We start from the raw sequence: 27,607 nt of genomic DNA on the forward strand, positions 1-27,607 counted from the left end.
ATGATAATGTCACCATAACTGCCAGTGTATCCAGCCACCAAAATCTAAAACTGATTGGTAAATTTAAATTAAGAAACATAGAAGTAAACATTAGAGGCAAAAGATTGTTGGAATTTAATGAGCACTGTCAAATTGTTTTAAGGAACACCTAGCTCATTGTTTCTAACAGAAGATAGTGCTTTTCAGGTACAACAGGTAAAGCTAGATATCAAATAAATTATAGTCTATCTGAACAATGATACAAACATCAAATTAAATTAAATCATCCCTACCCAAGCTTCAACACTAGTGATCACATAGTAGTTACAGCTGAGTGCAATATTGTATTTTTTTAAAAAAGTGCAATTGAAAATAAGTGTTGAGCTAAAGGCTAAAAAATGGAGACATGTCAGAAGAACAAAGAGCTGTGACAGAAAAGATAAGCAAGGCAACTAATCTGGGAGGAAATAAAGAAAATGCATCATTGGAGAGGTATATGAAATGTTACCTAGGAAAAAAACTTAATCCAATACACTATGTATGAAAAATAAATATACAACCTCATAAAATAAGGAAAAAGAATTAGAACAAACAGTATTTGACCAGTAAATATAAATCAAAGTGCAAATAAAGTGGCACAAAGAAAAAATAATATGATGAGAAAAATAATTAGTGAGACAGAACAAGACTTAACAAACCAAACACAAAATGTTCTCAGAAATTAAATCACTGCAGTTCAAATACAGCATACATATTCAAGGATAAGAAAAACAGCATTGTCTGCATGTCTGTAAAAGTGGCAGAACATTGAAAAGAATATGATGTCCAGTCACATTAATGTGACCCTGTGTGTAACCTTAATAACCTTTTGCAGCGTGGACCACTGCAAGACATGCGGGAAGAAAGTCAGTGAGGTTCTGGAAGGTACCAACAGGGATGAGAAGCCATTCTGACTCCAGTGCCATGACCAGCTATGTTAGGTTTCTCACCTGAGGCTCAATGGTGTGAACAGCCTGATCTAGGCGGTCTCACGTATTCTAAATTTGGTTGAAATCCATGGAGTTTGGCAGCCAGGGGAGAATGGTAAAATCATCTTGGTGCTCTTCAAACCATGTACTTACTTGAGAGCCATGTGACATGTTGAATTAACCTGCTTGTAGATGCCATTGTGCCAAGGAAAAACAAACTGGATGTATGGGTGGATTTGGCCCCCAAGGATAGATGTACACTATTTTTGATCCATTGTGCTTTCCAGAATGACAATATCACCCAGCAAATGCCACAAAACACTCCTCAGACCATAATGCTCCCTCCCCCAGACTGGACCCTTCCAATGATTGTAGTATTGTAGTAGGATGTTTGCTTTCGGATGTTTCACACTGTACACACCAATGGCCATCTGTCCAATGGAACATAAAATGTGATTCATCTGAAAAGGCCATCTGTTGCCATTCAATGGATGTCAATTTGCATTTGTCACCAATGAACAATAGCCAGCATGGGTGCACAAACCAGGCTCTTGCTGTGGAGGCCCATACACAGTAACATTTGAATGTTTGCTGGACCACTGTTGGTTTTCCTTGATTTGCCTGGGCAGTCAGTTGTTCAACAATTTCACATCTATTTGCCATACTCACCTCTGCAGCCATCATTCACCTCTGTCACCTGTGGTGCATCCCAGCTGCCTTGGTGCCAGTTTTGGAGAGTGTCATTTTTCCTTGCATTGTTACTTCAACCACAGTAGCACACAGACAGGCTACAAACTTAGGCAATTTGGAAATGCTTCCTTCCTTATGCCCTTTTGGATATCAGATATAGCCCTTTGTTTTCGCATTATGATAAGAACAGAACTGTTTTCCATGTCCCCCAACACACTTTATATACCCTCCACTGTTAGTGCTACTGGCTACCATCTGTGAGTGGTTATTGCACATTGATGTTGAACATAGGTGGTGGTTACATTAATGTAATTAGACCCTGTGTTAGATGGCTTTCACATTACATATGTAATGGAAATCAATTAATAGGATCAACAATTAACCTAGTCATACTTAAATAATCCTGTAAACAACCTGAAAAACAACAATGGAGTAGGCAAACTATGTGAGATGATGAGACACTGGACTTGCAGTTGGAGAAAGGGAGATGCAAACCCCTGTCCAGTTAACCAGATTTAGGTTTTCCATAGTATCTCCAAATGGATGAAGGTGAATGTTGCGATGGTTCTTTCAACAACATGGTCAATTTCCCCCATATACAAGGGGGGAAATTTCTTTCTAAAAAGCATGTACTTTATTGTTTTCAAATACAACCTTAATCTCCTTCGAAGTACTCTCCATTAGCATTGATACACTTGTCCAAACATTCATTCCAGTGTTTGAAGCACCTTTGAAATTCATCCTCTTTGATGCACTTTTATGACATTTACATCTTCCACATCCACAAAACGCTTCCCTTTCAAGTCTCTTTTCATCCTCGGGAATAGAAAGAAGTCCAAGGGTGCTAAATGTGATGAATATGGCATGTGGGTCAAGGCAGTTATCTTTTTGACAGGCTTGAACGTGACGATCCCTTTGATCTCCGGTAAGCTTCGGCACGAATTTTGCTGCCACTCTCCGCATCCCCAAATTGATGGTCAAGATGTGCTGAATTGAGCTCCAGGACAATCCAGATAAGTTCTCGAGTTGTTTGATTTTCCTGTGTCGATCTTCACTGATGATATCACGGATTTTGTCATTGTTGTCTTCGCTTTGAGCAGTTGAAGGTCGGCCAGAACGGGGCTGATCTTCAACCACCATTTCTCCCTTTTTAAACCGAGAAAACTATTCATACACTTGCGTTTTACTAAGAGCATGGTCTTTGTAGGCTGTCTGAATCATCATCACAACAGTTTCTGCTGCGTTCTTGCCGAGTAAGAAACAAAACTTCACTGCTGCACGTTGTTCGTAAGAACTAGCAATTTCCTCATGTCACATCTGCACTGTATGCACACTCAAAGAACTGCCAAAGAAACCACACTTCTCACTGTTGGGTGACACCACGTGGCAGAATGACTCAGCAGAGGTCCTACTACAACCCTCTGGTGGCACAACCTGCTACTACAAGTACATGATGTGCAGCATTACGATTCCAGTTACTTTTGGGTCCCCCCTCGTATGTCCTATTCAAGCTACTGACTCATATTTAATGACCTTGATGTTAATTGAATGTTAAACATAAATCTTCTTGCCTTCTTTAGGAACAAATAATATCCTTACTGTGTTACTAAGGAAAGCTGCAGATAAGTTGAAATACCAGTTACGCATCATTATTTGTGTATGGAACATGAATGGAAGACTACAGTGAAGTTTGTAAAAAGTAAAGCAGTTAATATATCTTGGAAAGGAAATGCCAATGACAGCTCAAGTTATAGACCTCAAAGCTACTGTGCTTTACTTTAATAATGCTATGAAACATTGTTAAAGATTTTAAAAACTAATATTTACCAGCATGTAAGAAAAGATGTAAATAGATTGGTTGTTATTGTTGTTACAGTCATCAGACCAAAGAATTTGCCAATGACAACTCAAATTATAGACCTCAAAGCTACTGTGCTTTACTTTAATAATGCTATGAAACATTGTTAAAGATTTTAAAAAAACTAATATTTACCAGCATGTAAGAAAAGATGTAAACAAGTTGGTTGTTATTGTTGTTATGATCATTGGACCAAAGAATAGTTTGATGCAGCTATCCATGCTAGTCTATCTTGTGGAATTCTCTTCTTCTCTGTGCTGTAAACTTACATCCAGCTGAACCTGATCACTGTACTCAAACCTGGGTTTCCCTCTACAATTTATACCCTCTACATTTCCCTCCATTATTAATCATCCTCAGACTGTCCTGTCAACCTATCCTTACTTTTAATCAAGTTTTGTCATAAAGCCCTTTTTTCTGATTTCAGTTAGTACCGAAGCATTGATTATCCAGTCTACCTATACAATCCTCAGCATTCTTATGGAAAACCTCATTTCAAAAGTTTCTATTCAGTTCTTTTTTCTGTTTGTCATCCAACTCATGCTCCTCTGCACATAAATACTTTCAGGAAGGCTTTTGTATTTAGATTTAGCTAAGTAAAAGGAACAAGAGAAAATAATCTAAAAATATTGTGTACATAGTTCTCAACAGTGCTTGTAATGACCAAAAGCGTAAATGTATAGTAGTCTTTCTGTTGGCACTGTCTATGAGTTAGTGTCCCCGCTACAAGGTTAGTAGCAATCTATCTTTTTCAAGTGACGGCAGGATACACACACAAAAGATGGTTGTGACTGGGAAGCTTTTGGAGCCAGTGTCTCAGATAGCTTGCCAGTTGCAACTGTCTTTTATGTGTGTGTGTGTGTGCTGCTTGGCGGTAGATTTTTTATCTATCTTATTAAATAATTTTGTCAACAATTGTTTTTGTTGTTATAAATCTATCCTTTTCATAACTTATAAATAACATACTGAAAAAAAAAACAAAGAGATAGGCAAAAATATAGAAGTGTGAAAGTAGAATCACTGGAATGAACTGAAAAAGTTACAGCTCAGTGGTACGGAAGGCACCTAAAGTCCCAATAACGGTGAGATCATTAGAGACAGAGTGCAAGCTCAGACAGCTAAGGAAATCAACTGTATCCTTTTCAAAGGAACCATTTGCCTTGAACAATTAACTAAAACCATTGAAAACTGAAATCTGGATGGCTGGATAGAGATTTCAAGCACCGTCATCCTGAATGTGAATCCAGTGTCATACCACTACACAACCTCTCTTGGTGAATGGTGTTGACCCTAGTGAATAATGCTAATATGACTCAATACAAATTGCTTAAATATTTCGTGGATTCTTAATGTAAATGTAATTTATTTGTTTGAAAACATACACTGTTCAAATTGCCTGATTTGTTTTACAGGTGACACTTCAACGACGCAAAAAAGTGCCTTTTTTTGTAAAGAAATTAAACAGATGAAAATAAAGTACAAAATAATGAAAATTTTAACATGAGTTTACAATTATAATTTCCCATATAGGAGCAAATTAATAATACAACAAGACATAATGTCTTAATTTTTTTACATTGAAAACTTAAATTTTTTACGTGTTTATTGTCCTTCATCAATGTGGTATCATTTTTAAATGTACATGTAAAAATATTTGTTTGTTCAAAATGACAAATTGTCCTTCATAAATTCTTCTAAGCAGTAGTAGCATGTATCTACTAAAAAGTTGGACAGTCATAATTTCAGTGAACTGAGCTCTATGTTAAATATATTCTTGCCTTTTAGTTTGTTGTAAGTGTTTAGTCCTGTATAAGGTGGTGTCAGAGCACAAAGTTTTAATAAGGGGGCAATTGTGCCATTTGTTTCTATCACTAGTTCATGTATGTAGATAAGTTTATTCTACTCAAATGAAACTATCTGGTTCCAGAGATCATTTCAAGTATCAAACATCTATGATGTTTATATGCAGATTGAAGCAATGGATAAAAGAAAATTTGTACCAAGGACAGAAGGGTCGAACCCGTTAGGCAGATGTTCTACCCGCCATCATACTGCCACCCCATACCACTAAGTTTAAACCTTATGCTGGTACACAGCTTATAGTTGAGATCAGTGCACTCTGGTTTGCATACTTTCCTCATGCAGTAGCTTTCAGGTAAGCAGAGTTTCTAGTAACAGGTAATTGTGGATACATCCACTTCAGTAGAGAAATTTATTTCTTTTTAAGAGTTTGCCATCTCAGGGCACAGTGAGAAATCAGCAGAGCAGGTTGTAGTGTTTCTTTATTTTCTTCATTATATGTTGTGTACATTCCAAACTCAGTAGCACCATTTGAGATCTTATATCTATTTTTATGCACTATGATATGGCTAGGGACTATGATTGTTGTGTACGGACAAGAGGATAATTGACTGCATCGTTAAAGAGCTGGAAGCATTGTTGACCACAATTATAAAAGTTACACTAATGTCAGAGTGCTTGGAACTAGACCTGGGACACCTTTGATGCCCTTGCAATCCTCTGGTGACCCGGCCGTCACTACATCTTCTGATATGCAACATCTGACCAGTCCATCCTCACTTAAGAGTGGAAGCACACTGGGTGCAACCGGCTGCATGTAGTGGCACATGTCAGCACAATTGATGCCAACTGATTGGCTTCTGAGGGTATCCTTGGCTCCTTTCGGTGCATGGCTGATTTGGTGAAGGTAACTAGCACCATGCAGGAGGTGCAGGCTAAACTGTCTATTTGTAGCATAGTACCCAGGGTTGATCATGGTCCTGTGGTTTGGAGCGGAGTGGATGGTCTAATCCACAGCTTCAGATGACTCTGCAATGGCATTGGATGGAATTTCTTCATTTGCACTGTTGGGTACAGATTTGTAGGGTTCCTCTTAACAAGTCATGCAGGAAGTGACTAATAAGGTAGAGGAGGATGTGTGGCATGCACATGGGGCATTTTTAGGTTAGAGAAACCCTCCCTTGGAATCAAAGATGATTTTCTTGATAAATTGGCCACAGTGTCCACAGAGAACATTTGTTGTTGGAGATCAGACACAGAAAATGTGAATATTATTTTAGTTAACTGCAGGAGCATCCAAGGAAAGGTTCCAGAATTAGTATCACTTACTGAAGGTTATAATGAACAGGTAGTGTCAGGAACAGAAAGTTAATCTGTCTGCTTGCCAGGGGGTCTCATCCGAGATGTGGAGGAGGCCCTGCCGGCAGCGATAGAGAGCACTGGGTGCACACGACTGCAAATTGTTGCTCATGTCGGCACCAATGACTCCTGCCGTCTGGGTTCAGAAGTCATCCTCAGTTCGTACAGGCGGTTGGCGGAATTGGTGAAGGTGGAAAGCCTCGCTCGTGAGGTGGAATCAAAGCTAACTATTTGTAGTATCATTCCTAGAACCGATCGCGGTCCTCTGGTTTGGAGCCGAGTGGAAGGCTTAAATCAGAGGCTCCGATGATTCTGCGGAGATCTGGGGTGCAAATTTCTCAACTTCCGCTATCGGGTGGAGAAATGTAGGGTCCCCCTGAATAGGTCAGGTGTCCACTACACACTGGAAGCGGCTACAAGGGTAGCGGAGTACGTGTGGAGTGTACATGGGGGTTTTTTAGGTTAGAGAATTCCCTCCCTAGGCCCGACAAGACGCCTCCTGTGACGCGGCAAGGTAGGAGTAGGCAAAATGCAACAGGGAATAACAATATTAATCTGCTAATAGTAAACTGCAGGAGCGTCTATAGAAAGGTCCCAGAACTGCTCTCATTAATAAACGGTCATATGGTACTAGGGACAGAAAGTTGGCTGAAACCAGACGTAAACAGTAATGAAATCCTAAACTCCGATTGGAATGTATACCGCACAGACAGGCTGGACAGTGAACGGGGAGATGTGTTTATAGTGATACGAAGTGTAATAGTATCGAAGGAAATTGACAGAGATCCAAAATGTGAAATGATTTGGGCGAAGGCCACGGTTAAAGCAGGCTCAGACATGGTAATTGGATGTCTCTATAGGCCCCCTGGCTCAGCAGCTGTTGTGGCTGAGCACCTGAAGGATAATTTGGAAAATATTTTGAGTAGATTTCCCCACCATGTTATAGTTCTGGGTGGAGATTTTAATTTGCCGGATATAGACTGGGAGACTCAAACGTTCATAACGGGTGGCAGGGACAAAGAATCCAGTGAAATTTTTTTAAGTGCTTTATCTGAAAACTACCTTGAGCAGTTAAACAGAGAACCGACTCATGGCGATAACATATTAGACCTTCTGGTGACAAACAGACCAAAACTATTTGAAACAGTTAACGCAGAACAGGCAATGAGCGATCATAAAGCAGTTACGGCATCGATGATTTCAGCCGTAAATAGAAATATTAAAGAAGGTAGGAAGATTTTTCTGTGACAAAAAGCAGGTTACAGAGTACCTGATGGCTCAACACAAAAGTTTTGTCTCAAGTACAGATAGTGGTGAGGATCAGTGAACAAAGTTCAGAACCACCGTACAATATGCGTTAGATGAGTATGTGCCAAGCAAGATCGTAAGAGATGAAAAAGAGCCACCATGGTACAACAACCAAGTTAGAAAACTGCTGCAGAAGCAAAGGGAACTCCACAGCAAACATAAACATAGCCAAAGCCTTGCAGACAAACAAAAATTACGCGAAGTGAAATGTAGTGTGAGGAGGGCTATGCGAGAGGTGTTCAATGAATTCGAAAGTAAAGTTCTATGTACTGACTTGGCAGAAAATCCTAAGAAATTGTGGTCTTTTGTCAAAGCGGTAGGTGGATCAAAACAAAATGTTCAGACACTCTGTGACCAAAATGGTACTGAAATAGAGGATGACAGACTAAAGGCCGAAATACTAAATGTCTTTTTCCAAAGCTGTTTCACAGAGGAAGACTGCACTGTAGTTCCTTCTCTAGATTGTCGTACAGATGACAAAATGATAGATATCGAAATAGATGACAGAGGGATAGAGAAACAATTAAAATTGCTCAAAAGGGGAAAGGCCACTGGACCTGATGGGATAACAGTTCGATTTTACACAGAGTACGCGAAGGAACTTGCCCCCTTCTTGCAGCGGTGTACCGTAGGTCTCTAGAAGAGCATAGCGTTCCAAAGGATTGGAAAAGGGCACAGGTCATCCCCATTTTCAAGAAGGGATGTTGAACAGATGTGCAGAACTATAGACCTATATCTCTAACGTCAATCAGTTGTAGAATTTTTGAACACATATTATGTTCAAGTATAATGACTTTTCTGGAGACTAGAAATCTACTCTGTAGGAATCAGCATGGGTTTCGAAAAAAACAGTCGTGTGAAACCCAGCTTGCGCTATTTTTCCATGAGACTCAGAGGGCCATAGACACAGGTTCACAGGTAGATGCCGTGTTTCTTGACTTCCGCAAGGCGTTCGATACAGTTCCCCACATTCGTTTAATGAACAAAGCAAGAGCATATGGACTATCAGACCAATTGTGTGATTGGATTGAAGAGTTCCTAGATAACAGAATGCAGCATGTTATTCTCAATGGAGAGAAGTCTTCCGAAGTAAGAGTGATTTCAGGTGTGCATCAGGGGAGTGTCATAGGGCTGTTGCTATTCACAATATACATAAATTACCTTGTGGATGACATCGAAATTTCACTGAGACTTTTTGCAGATGATGCTGTGGTGTATCGAGAGGTTGTAACAATGGAAAATAGTACTGAAATGCAGGAGGATCTGCAGCGAATTGACGCATGGTGCAGGGAATGGCAATTGAATCTCAATGTAGACAAGTGTAATGTGCTGTGAATACATAGAAAGATAGATCCCTTATCATTTAGCTACAAAATAGCACATCAGCAACTGGAAGCAGTTAATTCCATAAATTATCTGGGAGTACGCATTAGGAGTGATTTAAAATGGAATGATCATATGAAGTTGATCGTCGGTAAAGCAGATGCCAGACTGAGATTCATTGGAAGAATCATAAGGAAATGCAATCCGAAAACAAAGGAAGTAAATTACAGTATGCTTGTACGCCCATTGCTTGAATACTGCTTAGCAATGTGGGATCCGTACCAGATAGGGTTGATAGAAGAGAGAGAGAAGATCCAATGGAGAGCAGCGCGCTTCATTACAGGATCATTTAGTAATCGCGAAAGTGTTACGGAGATGATAGATAAACTCCAGTGGAAGACTCTGCAGGAGAGACGCTCAGTAGCTCGGTACAGGCTTTTGTTAAAGTGTGGAGAACATACCTTCACTGAAGAGGCAAGCATTATATTGCTCCCTCCTACGTATATCTTGCGAAGAGACCATGAGGATAAAATCAGTTAGCATACTGACTATCCTTCTTTCCACGAACGATATGAGACTGGAATAGAAGGGAGAACCGATAGAGGTACTCAGGGTACCCTCCGCCACACACCGTCAGGTGGCTTGTGGAGTATGGATGTAGATGTAGATGTAGATGTAGTTGAAACGAAATATTAATGACAATGAAATCCTAAGTTCATACTGGAATATTTGTCATAAGGATAGGTTAAACGTTAATGGTGGTGGCATGTATTGCAGTAAGAAATTTGATAAAATCTAGAGAGGTTATCATGGAATATGATTGTGAATTAAACTGGGTATCAAAAATCAATCAAAAATGGTAAAGTACTTCAAACAGAACTTGCACAATATATCATTAATAATTTTCCCAATCATTCTGTTGTAATAGGGGGTGACTTCAACTTGCCAGATATAGATTGGGGGTTTCATGCTGTCAGAACTGGTGTCAGAGACAGGGATTCATGTGATATTGTTCTGGATGTCTTGTTCGAAGTTACTTTGAGCAGAAATAACTCGTGAGGGTAACATGTTAGACCTCCTGGAAAGAAACAGATCCAAACTTATCAAATCATTTAACATACAGGAAGGTGTCAGTGATCATAAGCCTGTAATAGCATCTATGACAATGGATCTGACAAAGAATGTTAAGAAAGGTAGGAAGACATTTTTGCATAGCAGGAATGACAGGGTACAAATTGCAGAGTGTCTGAGCAGTAAGTATCAAATACTCAATGATGAGGATGAAGATGTGGAAAACGAATGGAAAAAAAATTCAAAGGAATCATGAAATATATTCTAGACAAGCATGTTCTGAACAAGGCCTTAAGCAATTAGAATGACCTGCATTGGTTTAATAGCCATGTTAGAAAACTGCTATGTAACTAAGAGAACTTATCTCATATTCAGGAGAAGTAAAAACCTAGCTGACAAACAAAAGCCAAATGAAGTGAAAATGAGTGTAAGAAGAGCAATGAGAGAAACATTAAATGACTTTAAGGGGAGATGGAACGCTCTATCACGACAATGTTAAATTTAGTGACTTTGCTTTCCTGTATGTCAAGAACCAGGAACCATTGTAGCAACTGACATGAAACAGTGTATTCTGAGCCTACTGAACTACAATAATTGCATTTCAGCCAGTGCTTTCAGAAACACAATGTTTTAATTACATGATTAAAATTTTGTGTACTTTTTTACATTATCCTAAATAATTTTAATTATACATAACATTATGTTCTTCTTTTAGTTCAATAGATTCAGGATATGTATGTTATTACTCACTGAAAATTTGAATACACTACTCGTAGTGGTTTCTGAGATTTAGGGAAAAATGCAACAGAAAATGTTAATTTTCATGAATGGCTTCTTAAGTTTCAAAAAACTGTAACTCACTTAATATATGCTTTTTTTTATTTTTAGTCACCCAGAAGCACCCTGCACCGTACTGTATATCACCCTCTTGATCTTTTTCCAAGTTTCTTCTTCTTCTTCCTGGATTCCTTAGTGGCCAACTCTGTGCTGCGTACTCTGCTTTATCAATGCAAACCTTGTCCATCCGTTCAAGTCCTCTGACACAGTTTGCTCCAGGATTAATTGCCATATGCAGCAGCACTTTCACCCTATCAATGTTGCCATCATTAAAAGCAATACAGCATCACTGACCCCCCACTTTAGTGTCATCCTTCCACCGAAAACGTTTTTTGGTGAGTCCATATAAGATTACTGAATGACTCATTGGGATTATGAGTCTGACCATGCAGACATTTCCTCAGTAATTCAAGATTTGCCAGGTCTCTGTAAATAGGTTTTATGATATCCATGACTGCTGCTGGGATGGAATGTTTATGGCTGTACGAACTGTTTGAGTACAGAGCATTGTGGTAATTGCACCATAAATCAGGTTCAGGAGGGCAAAGGTGGTTGTAGTGGCAGCAGGATAGGGAAAGTTAGTTTTGTGCAGTAATCTGAGTACAAGTTAGAGCCAGGTGTGGGCCAGATTGTAGTGAGCTATGCATACCAACAGCTGCGAAGTAGAATAGAGGCCACAGGGCCTTCAAATCGCTGAAAGAGTATACGTAGCAGTTTTGCATGTCTTAATTCACAGGCAGAAGGGGCCCACTGGCCAACCTAGCATGTTATGAGTACATGATGTGAAGCTGCACATATGGCAAAACAGAGGCGCGCAGCCACGTATAAATAGGTGAGGGTTTCTAACAAGATTCATTCACATGCGGCAGCTATCCTGAACAGCGGGGCATGTCATACCACCAGCTACATGCAGCAGCAGATGGGGCCCCAGGGTTCCAGTCCACGGCAGGTCACTGGCTCGACCCTTTGAGGTTGACGCAGAGTCCATAGCCAACCAGCGGTGGGCCACTCCAAGAGACCGCTACCGTGGGCAGTCGTCCTGACTTCCAACACACGCCGGAGGCATTCCGAGGTGAGGGCCGCAGTTTCAGACTCCGGATTGCAGGCACTTGTTGTTGCTGTGATCTTTGCCATGCCAGCGAGAAGCATGCAGTTGGCTGCCTGTGGCTCACGCTGAGCGGTGCTGTGTTGGCAGGGTTGCAGACCACTGAATCAACTGCCGGCATTCTGACGATGCTGCAACTCCACTGCCGTGCAAGGCCAAAATACAGCAGTGCATGCACGGTCGCTGAGGCAGCCATTCCGCACCAAGCTGTTTCGCAGACAGTGAAGTGGTATCCTGAGCATTGTGGGACCCAGTGATGCAGATCGAGAGGAACGGGGGCACTGTAGCTGGAAACAATAAATCACTTGGAAAGCTTGGACATGTCTTAATACAGTGCCTTTTACCTCTTCCCATTATATTTGGTGTTGCTGTTACATTCGGTGGCAGAAGTTTTCACTACATTTGGTGTCAGAATAGCAGATACTGTCTATCCAGTACAATGTTTGAGCCCACTGCCCGCATCACAGTCACAATATGTGGTGAGTTTTGACCAGTTTTCTTTTGAGTGTTGGACATTTCTTTCTTTTTAGTGTTTTTGAGTATGGCCCAAGGAGACCTTTGTAGATGTTTTGAGTGTGCATAGTATTTTTTGTTGTCAGAGTAAGTGTCAGTGTATTTGGGGCAGTAAGATTTTTTTTCATGGTATTTAATTACTTCTGTATTGGTTTGAGTATGATGTTACCAAGTACTACTGAGGTGTAGGGAGTTAGGTTATTCTTGTACTTAAATGTTTTATTTTAGGACTAACTGGGAATGAAAGCAACACAATGGCAGAGTCAAGGAAGCAAGGTGTGTCAGAACCAGAAATGGTATGGATTTTGTTGGAAAAAGTAGCACGATTGACAGCACACAATACACAGTTGAGAAATGAATTAATATCTAGAAGTAAGTGGGAATCCTCATCTGATCAGTCACTGTTGCCTAGGGTGCAGGAGATTGATCCAGCTGTCGCAAGTTTGATTATTCCATTTTCTGGCAAGGCATCTGAGGATGTGGGTTCATTTGTGGAGGACTTGGAGACTTCAGCGGTGATGAATGGTTGATCTGATGATCAGTTGTTACATATAGCCAAGATAAGATTAATGGGTAAAGTGAAAACATATGTAAGGTGTTCTGAGGTCTTAAGGAAGGCAGAACAGTTTAAGCAGGTAAAGGAAGGGTTTTTACAAACGTACAAAAAACAGAATAGCACTCAGTACTTTAGAGAGAGGTTAAGTACAATGTCAAAGAGACGGGGTGGGGGGTGGGGGGGAGGGGGGGGGGGAGAGAGAATGGTGAAATTTGTGGTTAGGATAAGGGTACTTAATGAGTATACTTACAAGTTGGGTCATAGCAATGAAGCGAATAGTGTTCTGTTGCAGGAGGCCGAGCAAAGGGCACATGATGCATTTTTGAGAGGGTTACCGGTGCATATGTCACGGAAAGTGTGTGAAGGGACTCTGAAAGATTTGTATTTGGCCATTCTGCTGGCAATTCAATGTGAGGAAATAGACAAGGCAACAGGGGTACGCGAGAGGCAAACAGTGTTTACAGTGGGTGTGAAATGTTTTAAGTGTGGTCGTATGAGACATGTGCAGAGGCATGTACCCAGTCCCCAAGGAATAAAGAAGGGAGTGGAAATTGGCAGCGGGGTGGATGGAGAAGTGGAGATAGGGGAGATGGATTAGCGTTAAATGGCAGAGGGGAGCCAAGACCCACCTAAGGTAGCTCCCATTTAATTTCAATGCTATGAATATGTATGCAGAAGTGGAATTCAGTGGGAGGATCCATAGGAACTAAAAAGTTTAAGATTTTGTTGGACACAGGGGCGCAAGTGTCAGTGGTTACTAGGAATATAATGGGACGAAGGTTATAGGTTGTGTGGAGTGGGAGGTCACACCTCTGGGTTCAGTGACAGTTGACTTTCAAATAGGGAAAGTCCAATTTAATGCATGCATGGAGGTAGTACCATGGGTAAGGGAAGGCTATGACATGATCGTAGGAGTAGATTTCTTGCATCAACATCATGACAAAATTGACCTTGGATAACAAACTGTGGAATTTCGTGGAATGATATTTCAGCTAGGGGAAACTGTTGTCAATGCAGAGCTGTCATGTGGGGCATTCAATGTAATGAACAAACCAATTGAACCATATACATTAGCATTAAGGCTTAATTCGCATGAGTGTGTATCTACTGGCACCGGGAAGTCACTTTGGGTAAGTGTGGAGTCAAATCTACATGTGGGTACAGTATGTGTTATTGAACCATTGGAGGATAATGAAGTTTTGGGTCCACTGGGTTGTTTTGTGAAGCATAGTGTTGTAGGCATACAGGAGGGGAACAACGGATGAGTAGTTCCTGTGAACATGGATAATCTTAGCGCTGTAGATGCGAATTTGAGGAAAGGAGTTTTAGTAGCAAATTTGGATGTGCCAGATGACAAAAACTGGTGTTCAAGAGGTAGGTGAAGCGATCAACCATTAACTGCCAACAGAACTGCATTGCATGACAAAATTAAGCATCTGAAAAGAGAAGAAAGAGAGCATATGGAAGAATTATTGTGGGAATTTAAGGATTTGTTTTTTCTACAAGGGCCATTACCGGCAACTCCATTAGTTCAACATAGGATACCAACCGAGAATGAAGCACCTGTTTACCACAAACCATACAGAATACTGAGGTATTTGCAGACAATTGTGGAGGATTTCATTGATCAGTAACTTGCAACAGTATTATAGAGCATAGTAATAGTTGCTGGGGAGCAGGCATTGTCATTGTGCCTAAAAAATCTGTGGATGGAACTAAGAAATACAGGTTCTGTTGTGACTACCAATACCTCAATAAAAAGACAGTAATTGACATATACCCCATTCCAAACATATCGGAGAGTTTGGATCACTTAGAACAGTGCCAGTACTTTTCTACAATGGATTTGACAAGTGGTTATCACCAGTTAGAGGTGGCTCCAGAGGATCATCCAAAAACTGCTTTCTCTACTCCTGGAGGCCATTGCCTTTACTTTAGAAAGCCATTCGGTTTGAAAAAATGCTCCAGCAACATTTCAGAGGTTGCTAGACAGTGTCTTGACAGGTTTAAACCATGGCAGTTTCTGGTCTATTTGGATGACATTACAGTGTTTTCAAGTAGTATGGAGCAACATAGACAGTGGTTAAGGGAAGTCTTTATAAGGTTAAGAGCAGCTTGTTTGATGTTGAACCTGGAGAAGTGTCATTTTGCATTAGAAGTAGTAAAATATTTGGGTCATATTATCAGTGAGGACGGAGTGCGAACGAATTCGAGGTTGGTAAAGGCTGTAAGGGATTTTCGGGAACCGAAAACAGTTAATGAAGCGCAGTCATTCATTGGAATTTGCAAATTCGTGAAGGGTTTTGCAGATTTAGCACAGCCATTGACGTGGTTATTATGGAAGGGTGTGTAATTTGAGTGGACAGAAGATTGTCAGGAAGTGTTTGACAAACTGAAAGTTGTGTTAACATAAAGTCCGGTTATTGTTTTTCCAGATTTTGAAAAGGAGTTTATACTAGCATGTGATACATTGAATCAAGCATTAGGGTGTGTTCTAAGTCAGGAAATTGATGGGAAAGAACATCCTGTAGCCTATGCGTCTACGCAGTTGAATGCAGCAGAGGAATTACTCAACAACTGAGAGGAAGATGCTTAGTGTAATCTAAGGAATCACATATTTTAAATGTTATTTATATGGGAGAAGATTTCGGGTAGTGACAGATCATGCTACATTGAAGTTGTTGTTGAGGTTGAAGGATCCGTCCACTAGACTCGCTAGATGGGCTGTGAGGCTTAGTGAATTCGACTATGAGGTGGTGCACAAGCCTGGGAAGAAGCACGGTAATGTGGATGCAATAAGTAGGAAGGTGGCAAAAGTAGAGGTCATAGGTTATGACCTAGCAGTATGGCAAGAATTACAGGACACGGACAATGATTGTAAATTGTATCGGACACAGCCACAATTTAATATGTGCAACAATCTTCTGTGCAGGGAAATGAAGTTAGGGGCAAGGGTAGTAGTGCCAGCGAAGTTCAAGGATGAGGTTTTAAAGGTAGCACATGATCACATGTTACCTGATCATGGAGGGTGTAGAGCAACAAATAGGAGAGTGGCGAAGAGGTAGTGGTGGAGAGGTAGGAAAGTAGATGTGGATCAGTATGTCAAGAATTGTATACCATGTGCACATAGAGCAGATTTGAGCCAGAAACAGATACAGCTCAATGACTGCTGGAAGGGACATGTCCATTCTCTATGCTGGGGAGAGATGTCTTGGGACATTTCAGGCAAACACCATAGGCAAACAGGTCCGAGGGCGTGAGATGAGTAGGTAAGGAGTTGATCGAGCAGTGGTCATCCAGTAAGGAATTTTTACGATTTGTTTCTTGGTTTATGGGGCACTAGATCACATTTAAGTTTTCTAAGAGTAAGGAAATATGCCACAGGTGCCGACCCAAACATGTTAAAAGCTAATTAAGGGTCGACCTGGGGACCAGGTCTTTCTGGAGAGGGGAGTAATATAGCAGCACCGCCATTTAGTATAGGGAAAGTTAGTTTTGTGCAATATTCCGAGCACAAGCTACAGCCAGGTGAGGGCTGGATTGCATTGAATTACACATACCAACAGTTGCGAAATAGAATAGAGGCCACAGGGATGTCAAATTGCTGAAAGAGTATACGTAGTAGTTTTCATGTCGCAAATTACAGGAAGAAGGGGTGCTCTGGCCAACCTAGCATGTTATGAGCATGTCGCACAAAGCGGTGCATATAGCAAAACAGATACGCATGGCTGTGTACAAATAGGTGCAGGTTTATAACAAGATTCATTCAAGTGTGGCAGCTCTCCTGGACAGTGGGGCATGTCACACCACCAGCTACATGTGGCAGCAGATGGGGCACCAGTGTTCCAGTCCACGGCGGGTCACTGGTTCGACCCTCTGATGATGACATGGGGTCTGTAGCCAGCCAGTGGTGAGCCACTCCACAGCTCGCTACCACGGGCAGTCGTCCTGGCTTCCAACATATGCCAGAAGCATCCTAAGGCAAGCGCCGCAGATTTGGACTTCGGATCTCTGCACTTGTTTTTGCTGCGATCTTTGCCACGCCAGCGAAAAGCATGCAGCTGGCTGCCTGCAGCTCACACACCGAGTGGCACTGAGTCAGCAGGGTCGCAGACTGCTGAGGCAACTTCTGGCATCCTGATGATGCTGCAACTTCACTGCCGTGCAAGGCCAACACACAGCAGTGTTTGCACGGGTCGCTGAGGCAGCCAATCCCCACTTAACTGTTTTGCAGACAGTGAAGTGGTGTCCTCAGCATTGCGGAACTCAGTGATGCAGCTCGAGAGGAATGGGGACACTGTAGTTGGAAACAGTAAATCACTTGGAAAGCTTGGATGAGCCTTAATACAGTGCCTTTTACCTCTTCCCACTATATTTGGTATTGCTGTTACATTCGGTGGCAGAAGTTGTCTCTACAGTGGTGTACTGGTATTTCATCAGTTGACAGTCTTTGGAAGAAGGTAGCCCATACTGCCTGCTTCATTTTCAACAAATTCTCAGTATTATTTCTAATGGCCATCCCATAATACTGCTGTTGTTCACCAGTCATTTTGTCTGTCAGCCTGCCTCTTATGGTTTTACCACCAGAAAGTTATTTGTCTCTCAAACTTCGTTTCAACTTCCTCAACCTGGTTCCCATCCTATTCTCGACCTGATGAACACATTCCAGTTTTGTGATAATCATCTCACCATAAGGCTGAGCAGCTACTACACTGTTATACGCTTTTGAGTCTCCATCACCTAAGAACTTCGTGTAACACACTCCCCTTTTATTCACTAAAAATTTCAATAGCTGCAGAGGCCTCCATACCACCACTTGTTCCTTCACAATTTTTGCCACAGGTATGCCCTTCTGCATTTCCTGATTTGCACTTGTAACAATGTCAAGTTAAAATCTGGAAATCTATTACCTTTCCAGTATCGACACTGGTCACCGTAGCAACAGAATTCTTAGAACTGCTGCTGTGCTTCTGCCACATGCCATCAAAAGCTACTGGTATGTCAGTCATACCATCATTTATTTCAGCAGTTTCATTTGCAGCACCCATCATTGACTCACATGCAATAAATTCCACAGCAGCTCCAATAAATTCTGCATACTATGGGTGTGGCAAATTCATCATAGCACACATTGTTCCTGCTGCAATATGTACATGCATATGTGAATGTATGCTTTCCTGGCATATTCAGCTGGCGAAGAATTCTCGGGCTTCCAGCCGGGTGGCGGGGTCTTCACACTGCAATGTTTCGACGAGTGACATACTCGTCACCTTCTGGCAAAGTGCCGAGACTTTGCAGGTGCCGGTCCCTTTATACCCACGGCGTGCCCTCCCACAACCTGACCGCGGGAGGCTGGATCCAGAGGAGCCGGCAGGCGGGGTGGAGGAGGAAGTGGGTGCGTCGTTTGTGTCTCTGTCAGAGCATTCCGGTTGCGTCTCATGAACTGGACAGTTCTTGGTGCATTCCTGGCGTATTGCGGCTAATGCTGGATTCCAGGCACCATCAGTTGATAACCTTCGTCCCTGTTCACAAGATTCTCGTGGACCCGTATTTCTATTGATTCTTTAATGATGCTCTCCCAATAGCTCCCGGCTCGGCACATCGCCCTGGTGTTCTCGAAATCAAAGGTGTGGTTTTCTTTGATGGTACGTTCAGCTATAGCAGATTTCTCTATCTGTCCAAGTCGGACGTGCCTGGTATGTTCCTCACACCTTTTCGAGATGCAGCGCTGCGTTTGTCCAATGTACTGTACATCACATTCGCAGGCAATCCTGTATATACCAGGTGTGTTGAGTCTGAGTGGGTCTTTAGCTGAGCCCAGCAGCTCTTTCGTCTTCAGCGGTAGTCGGAAGATGGTATTTATGTTTGATTTTCTCAGTAGCCTACCAATTTTGGCTGATATGGGCACTAAATATGGAAGAAAGGCGAGTCTCTTGTTAACTTCCTCTTCCTCTTCTTCCTCTTCCTAAAATTTGTCAGCCTGTCTCCTCTTGAAGGCCCTACCAATCTGTGTTTCACTGTACCCGTTTTTCCAAAATACCTCTCTTAGGTGGTGTAATTCGTCTGAGAGGCTTTCTTTGTCACAAATGACACGCACCCTATGTACCAAGGTGGTCAGTACTGACTGGCGTTGTGCCGGATGGTGGCACAGTGTGTGCACAGTGGCCAGTAACACAGATGTCTGCAACCTAGTGTCATCATGTAAACTAGGCTTTCATGTTTATAAAGCCTAGTTTACACAACGACAGTGGGTTGCAGGCAACTATGCTACCAGCCACTGTGCACGCACGCCGCGTGTTTTTCCAGCTCGGTGAAACTAAACACCTTTGGCGTGTTCCAACTTTGGTGACACTAGTTGCATGAGTTTTTAGGTTATATGTGATTGTAGAATGTAGAAAAACTGAAATATGAAGTGGGAAATGGAGAATAATGTTCGCTTTTTTTATATCTATGTTTTGCATAAGTGTTAGTGGGATTTCAGTGATGCTGATTACAAAAATAAGCAACATATTGCTGCCGCTGAGACCATCATGTGCGATCATAAAATAGATTGTTTGACAATATCTGAGCTGCAGGGCAACATTTATTGAGTTAGGAGCATATATACAACTGAATTAAGAAAAATACAAGCAAGTGTAATACTGGCTGTTGCAATGCTCTAGACTAAAATTCCATTGTTTGAGTTGGCCAACTCTTTGTTAAGAAATATTGATGACAGGAGGGAGGGTATACAAATTCAAGAAGCTGCATTCTTTATTCAATATTCATCTATTTAAAATGTTGGTGCAGTGCTCCCCACTCACATATGTTAGAATTTTGAAATATTGCCACTGTACAGATCTATCTTCAAGAGAGTAGTTTGCAAACCATTATCTTCTTAATGCGGCCTGCTTGTAATAATTATTTTTGCTAATGTTAATAATTAATGTTAATAATTATTGGTGTTAATGAAAAAGCATCATCACCAACTAAAACCGTATCTTATAGCGTGCCAGGTGTTCTCAATTATAATGCACACAATATGATATGTAATTTCAGCTCTTGCGACAGTGCTTCATGCATTAAAGTACCTTTATTCCTTATCATGTAATTAACTCTATTTAGAAGACATGTGAACATTTCTGGTGACATTCTAAGATAATTAAAAGAACTTCTTGGATCTTCCATTATAAATTATTTCAGCAAGAATGCTGAGCAACCAAGCTGACATCTTTTCTTCATCCAGTCACAAATTGAAACACATTTCTTATTTTTGTCTTATGCAGCAATTCCACGCAATAAGCTTTAACTCAATCACAACTCGTGTGATGTGTAGCTGCCAAAACCTTCATTTCAGACACGACTCAGGGACCCACAAAACAATGAAACTGAAGTGTATACTGGTGTCGCCATGTCTACAGTCATATATGAAACCACTTGCATGCAACAGATTCCATGCAACAAGTTGTGCAACCCAATGTTGTCATGTAAATTAGGCTTAACACAGCAGTCCACAGACTTCTATATAAAAAATTACTGATTTTATTACATCTTAAAGTAATGCATGTAAAAATTTTAACATTTTCAACTGGTGTGGATTATATTTAAAAAATAAAATAAAATTCTTCCCATGTGAGAATTGATTGCAAATTTTATAATGAGATAAAAATCTGAAAATGTGAAAAATTACATTCTAACTCCCCTTAAGACTAAAATGTTGTCAACCAATCTCAGTACAAACCCTATGAGGTTTTGGTCATAAAGTAAGTGGGTTGAAATCATATTTTCATACACTCAGTGGCCATACTGGTGCAAAAATGGAAGGTAACAGAGAGGAGGCCAAAAAATTGAATTCAGTCTTCTGAAATTGTATCACTGCAGGAGATTGTAACACAGTCCTTCCTTTCAATCATCATACAAATGTCAAAATAGCAGATATTGAGGTAACCAATCACAGAATAGAAAAACAGCTACAATCGCTTAGTAGTGGAAAGGCATCAGGACCAGATGAGACACCTATAAAATTCTACAAAGATGATTTGAAAGAACTTGCTCCCCTTCTAGCAGTAATTATTGTAGATTGCTTGAGCAATTAAGGGTGTCTAATGACTGGAAGAAAGTGCACGTCATTCCCATTTTTAAGAAAGGTTGTAGGACAGATGTACACAAATCTAGACCAATGGCGATGGCATCAATCCATTTTAGAATTATGGAACACATTTTATGCTCAAGAATTATGACGTTCTTGGAGAAGGAATACCTCTTCTATAAAAATGAACATGGATTCCACAAACAGAGATCCTGCGAAACTCAGCTTGCTCTGTTCAACCATGAGGTCCATAGCGCCATTGTCAATGTGCTCAGGCTGATGCCATGTTCTTTGACTTCAGGAAGGGATTTGACACCTTTCTGCATCGCTGATTAGTGAAAAAAATATGAGCTTATTGAGTATTGGAGCAGATTTGCAACTGGATTCAAAACTTCCTTGCAGGCAGAACTCAACATGTCACACTTAATGGAGCAAAATCGACAGATGTAAAGGTAATTTCCAGAGTACTCAGAGGAAGGGTGATAGGACTATTACTATTTACAACATATGTAAATGATCTAGTAAAAGCATTGGATGCTCTCTAAGGCTGTTTGTAGATGATGCAGTTGTCTATAATAAGCCAACCATGGTGGCCAAGTGATTCTAGATGCTTCAGTCCGGACCCACGCGGCTGCTATGGTTGCAGTTTCGAATCCTGCCTAAATTAGTTAGGTTTATGTAGTTCTAAGTCTAGGGGACTGATGACCTTAGATGAATCATTTTTGTCTATAACAAAGCACCAGTGCCAGAAGATAGTAATGATTTCCAGAATGACCTCCAGAGAAATGATGAATCATGCAGGCTCTGGCAGTTGACCTGAATGTAAATCTGCCTTAAAATATCTAGGAGTAACTATCCAGAGCAACCTTAAGTGGAATGACAATATAAAACAAATAGTTGGAAAAGCAAATGCCAGATTCATATGCAGACTCTTAAGAAAATGTAACTCATCCACCAAGGAAGTGGCTTATAAGGTGCTTGTTTGACCAATTCTTGAGTACTGTTCATCTATCTGGGATTACTGCAAGACAGGACTGATAGAAGAGGTAGAGAAGATCCAACAAAGAGTGGCACATTTTGTCACAGGATCAATTAGTCAGCACAAGAGTGTTAAAGAGATGCTCAACAAACTTCATTGGCAGATGTTACAAGAGAGGTGTTTTGCATCACAGTGAGATTTACTACAGAGATTTTGAGAGAGCATTTTCAGGGAAGACTCAGACAACATATTACTTCCTCCCATATATGTCTTGTGTAATGACCAAGAAATTAAAGCCAATACAGAGGCTTGCTGGCAATCATTCTTGCTGCGTGCTATACACGAGTGGAACGGGGTAGAGGACACAGTTAGCAGTACAAAAAAGTATCTTCCACTGCACACCATTAGGTGGCTTGTGGGGTATGACGTAGATGTAGATACCAAACTGGCACAGCAGATTTGAACAACAACTTGGACTACCCCAGCATCCTACTCAATCCAAATTCCCATTCACACCTCAGCCCACTTGGTATTCTCCCTAAGCGTGATGCTGAGGTGCTATTCCAATACAGTAGGAGAACCTCTGCAATGCTGTTCCAGTTTATGAGGAATACCAAGTGAGTTGAGACATAAATGGGAATTTAGATTGAGGAAGGAGGCTATGATTTCATAGTTTGTGTAATTGGTGGAAATGATGTGGGAAGCAATGAAGCTGGTGTGTGCATTGATGTTCTGAAGAATTTTCTTGAAGAAAATAAGCAGAAACTACTGTCCTGCATTGGTACAATCTGATCAACAACTCGTGTGTAAATAAGGAAATAAGAAAAACAAATATTAGAATTAAGGCACTATGTTCAAAACCATGGCAATTGTTCAATTCTAGATATAGGAAAGTTGGGTAGGGGTCAGCACACTAACCATGGATTTTATTTGAATTATGAAAGTAAACATTATTTGTGTGAAAAATTAAATCAGATAATAAAAGAAAGGATCGAACCAAAAAGCCTTAGATATCATAACAGTTCATTCACAAGTGAAAGCAGTCCTACAGAAACTTTTTTAGAGTAAAACAGCCTTCAGCATGTATACGTGACAGTGAAGTACTTGACAACAACATCATAAATGACAGTAAACTAAAAATAATATCACAAAATGTCCAATATATTAAAAACAAAACAGAACAAATTGATGAATTTTTTAAGTGTTAGTAGTCCTCATGCTTATCTTGTGAATGAACTAGGGTGCAAAACTGAAGAAATGTGTAGCATTAATTTAAGTAATTATAAAAAGGTCAGTGTCTATCGTAGGAAACAACAAAAAGGTGGGGGTGTTGGTACTTATGTCAAAAATAGTGTACAGTGCCAGAAAATTGATTGGGCAGATAAACTTGCATGTGAGATGGTTTTTGAAATAGTTGCAATAAGAATAAAGCTTAGAAATAGCAGTTTAATGATAGCTGGTCTGTACAGATCCCCTAACAGTAACGTGGAAGAATTTTTCTGCCATTTAGAGGAACTTGTTGACAAACTCTCACCTCATAAAAAACGGTAGGGAATGGGAACATAGACTCCTTAACTAATAGTATAAATTACCTTAGATATATTGATATTTCACAGTCCTATAATTACATCCATGTGAATTCAATGCCAACAAGAATTACGTATGACTCTCAGACATGTATCAAACATGTTATTATAAACTTGAGAAAGAAAGACCTTGTAGTTAGAAATGTTGAGAATCACATTTCACATCATAGGGCATTAGCCCTAGAGCTACATACAGACAAAGAAGTAGTATCTGATGGGGACTATTTACCTATAAAAGGAAGCTTCACTACTGTATATTAAAGGAAACCCTGGAACACATAAATTGGCATCAGGTAGACCTATATGAAATAGAAGATATCAATGAAAAGTGGGACAAATTTTATACAACAATAACCCATTGTCTTAATCAACTTTGTCCAGTGTTCAGGATACTAAAGAAAACTGACAGCTCCAAGAATCTTAAACTTCCCCCTAACACGATAAAATTAAAGGAAGACATGAAGGATTTATATACTCTTTGTAGAGACACCAAACTGCAATACTTCCAAAGCACAGATGTATGCTGAACAGATGAGGCTATCTAGTAATGTTACCAAAACAGTGGGGAGTATAGCAAAGGAAAGAGGAGAGAGCAACAATGCAGTGTGCAATAACATAACAATTAGTGACAGTGAAAAATTGCTGAGTGACCAAAGGAAGTATGTGAGAGACTCATAGACCAGTTTTGTAAGATGAGTAGGGAGGATATGATTGACCCACCACAGGTACTAAATACCAGTAATGGCAGTAATTCATCCTTCCTTAGGTGTGTTACAGAACTGGAAATCCTGAAAACCATTTCCAACTTACAAGCAAATACATCCAGTGGCTGGGATGACATCTCAGTGAAATTTCTGAAAGAATGTAGTAATGAATTAATAAAGCCACTACAACTCTTTCAGTCAGGGGTCATTTCCTGACCTGATAAAAGTCACTGAAATAAGACCATTGCATAAAAAGGGAATAACTACAAATATACAAAATTATAGGCCTATTTCATTGACATCAGTACTTAGTAAGCTGTTGGAAAGGCTACTTCTTGATCAACTTGAATCTTTTTTCTTAAGTACAATCTATTAAAAAACTGTCAGCATGGTTTCATGATGGGCCAATCTAAAATGACAGCTGTAGCTACATTTTTGCAAGTGGTATCCAAGGCTTTTGACTCTGTAAATCATTCTGTTCTTCTACATAAATTAGAAAATCATGGAGTAGAGGAGTAGCATTAGATTTGTTAAGATTCTACCTTGCTGACAGGAGATAATGCGTAAACTGTATTATACAACTGGAAGACATATACAAACAGTAAAATCATTTTATAGAATTCTTAACTGTGGAGTCCCTCAGGGAACCATTATCAGGCCTTTTTGTTTATTGTGTACCTCAGTGATATAATAAATCCACAAAATTCAAACCTATTAAATTATGCTGATGATACCTCCTTCATAAGTTGGGGCTCTACAAAACAGTTAGCACTGCAAAATAATGCAGAGCACATTAGCCTCATCACAGAATATCTCACTAAAAACAAATTGGCACTAAATAAGGACAAGACAATTCTGATGGAGTTTCTGCTAAATTATAAATTAAGACAAGTGGATACAGGACCAGAGATATCAGTTGAAACAATTGATAAACATAAATTCCTGGGTAATATAGTAGACAAACATCTTATATGGAAGGAGCACATCAGCTACATGTGTAAAAAAAATCTTCTGTAACACCTACCTGCTAAAATGTCTTTCTAGCCTAATAGTGCAACATGTTTTAAGATAAATCTATTTTGAAATTATACACTCTCACCAGCAACATGGTATCGAGACTTGGGGTGGGGCACCAACGGTATATATGGATAGGGCTATTAGAGCCCAAAAAAGAGCAATTGGGATAATAGCTAATTTTAGTAAGTGTCAGTCCTGTAGAGAATATTTAATTAAGTATAACATACTAAAAGTGTATCGATTGTATGTTCTCAGAACTATACTGTTTGTAAAAGAAAAGATGGAGCATAGTGTAATCAATAGTGAAATCCATAATTATAATACAAGAAAAAGAGTGGATTACCACATAAAATTTTGTAATAAAAGAGAAACAGATCATAGTCCATTTTCTGCTGGAAGACATTTTTACAACAGATTACCAAATTATATAAAATTGTTAAAAGGAATCATATTTAAGACACAATTAAAGCAACTGTTAATTGATAAATGTTTGTACTTCCATCAAGGATTTCTAATGTTATTGTGTATAATTTATGTTTACTTGTAAACTTTTTTAATGTTCTTGTGTTTGTAAACTGACTATGTCCATGACTATTGAGTTAATATGGACAAATAAACCATTCATTTATTTATTTATCTTAGGATAGTCGGTGCAGTTGTTTGAATCCATTTTGCCAAGGTGGCCTCAAATCCCATCCTAGGTACAAATTTTCATTTGTCCCTTCAGTCTACATGTATACAATATTTCTAGGATCACACAAGAAATTAAGTTCATCATTTTGCTGCTCACCTGTATTTGGTGCTGTAGACAAGTATATCCTCTGGTGCTAAAGAACCATTTCCAAAACCAAGGCGGTCACCATATGTATGCCTTAGTATTGTGCCACTTTTTAACATCTGTGCAGCCCCCACAGCTGTCAGTTGTCCCAACTGGCATTCCCCTCCAAATGGGGGCAACAGAGGAAAACTAACAAAATGGCCATTAAAGACTAATGTAATATCTTTGTTTTTAAAAAAGAAAACATCAACACAAAGTAATAACAACATATTTTCCAAAACAAATTAAAGGTTTTTATTTTATCACACAAGGGAAATAAACATTTAAAATTGTAGTCCATGTATTTAAAAACATTTAAAGTTGTGGGCCATGTACTTAAAGGTTTCTGTTACAGAGGTACTGGCAGCTACCAAGCTGGCACATAACTAATTTGCTGTCTTCAAATTCACAATATTGTATATCTAAAAACAAAGATGATGTGACTTACCAAACAAAAGCGCTGGCAGGTCGATAGCCACACAAACAAACACAAACATACACACAAAATTCTAGCTTTCACAACCAATGGTTGCTTCTTCAGGAAAGAGGGAAGGAGAGGGAAAGACGAAAGGATGTGGGTTTTAAGGAGTCATTCCAATCCCGGGAGCGGGAAGACTTACCTTAGGGAGAAAAAAGGACAGGTGTACACTCTGCACACACACACATATCCATCCGCACATACACAGACACAAGCAGACATTTTTCATTGCTTGTGTCTGTGTATGTGCGGATGGATAGTGCGAGTGTACACCTGTCCTTTTTTTCCCCCTAAGGTAAGTCTTTCCGCTCCTGGGATTGGAATGACTCCTTACCCTCTCCCTTAAAACCCACATCCTTTCATCTTTCCCTCTCCTTCCCTCTTTCCTGAAGAAGCAACCGTTGGTTGCGAAAGCTAGAATTTTGTGTGTATGTTTGTGCTTGTTTGTGCGTTTATCGACCTGCCAGCGGATGATCTACAGTTTAAGTAATATGTAAACAGATACTTGAAAAGTGAGGAGCAGGTGCTCAGGTAATAACTCACAAAATTGTTGTGATAACAGTCACACCTACAAATTACAAAGCTTGTAGC

At 40.1% G+C, this 27,607-nt stretch overlaps 1 protein-coding gene across 2 annotated transcripts in view; it reads right to left on the reverse strand.

Annotated features, from left to right (window-relative positions):
• The window catches only part of LOC126320104 (2-phosphoxylose phosphatase 1), a 114,721-nt gene that overhangs the window by 28,668 nt on the left and 58,446 nt on the right, over positions 1-27,607 (reverse strand). For both annotated transcript variants that reach the window (XM_049993755.1, XM_049993754.1), the window contains exon 4: positions 26,512-26,688. In XM_049993755.1, the coding sequence (XP_049849712.1) occupies positions 26,512-26,688 (177 nt within the window). The remainder of the gene's footprint in view (positions 1-26,511; positions 26,689-27,607) is intronic.

Source organism: Schistocerca gregaria, chromosome 2 (genome assembly GCF_023897955.1).
Source record: "Schistocerca gregaria isolate iqSchGreg1 chromosome 2, iqSchGreg1.2, whole genome shotgun sequence".
Lineage (NCBI taxonomy): Eukaryota > Metazoa > Arthropoda > Insecta > Orthoptera > Acrididae > Schistocerca > Schistocerca gregaria.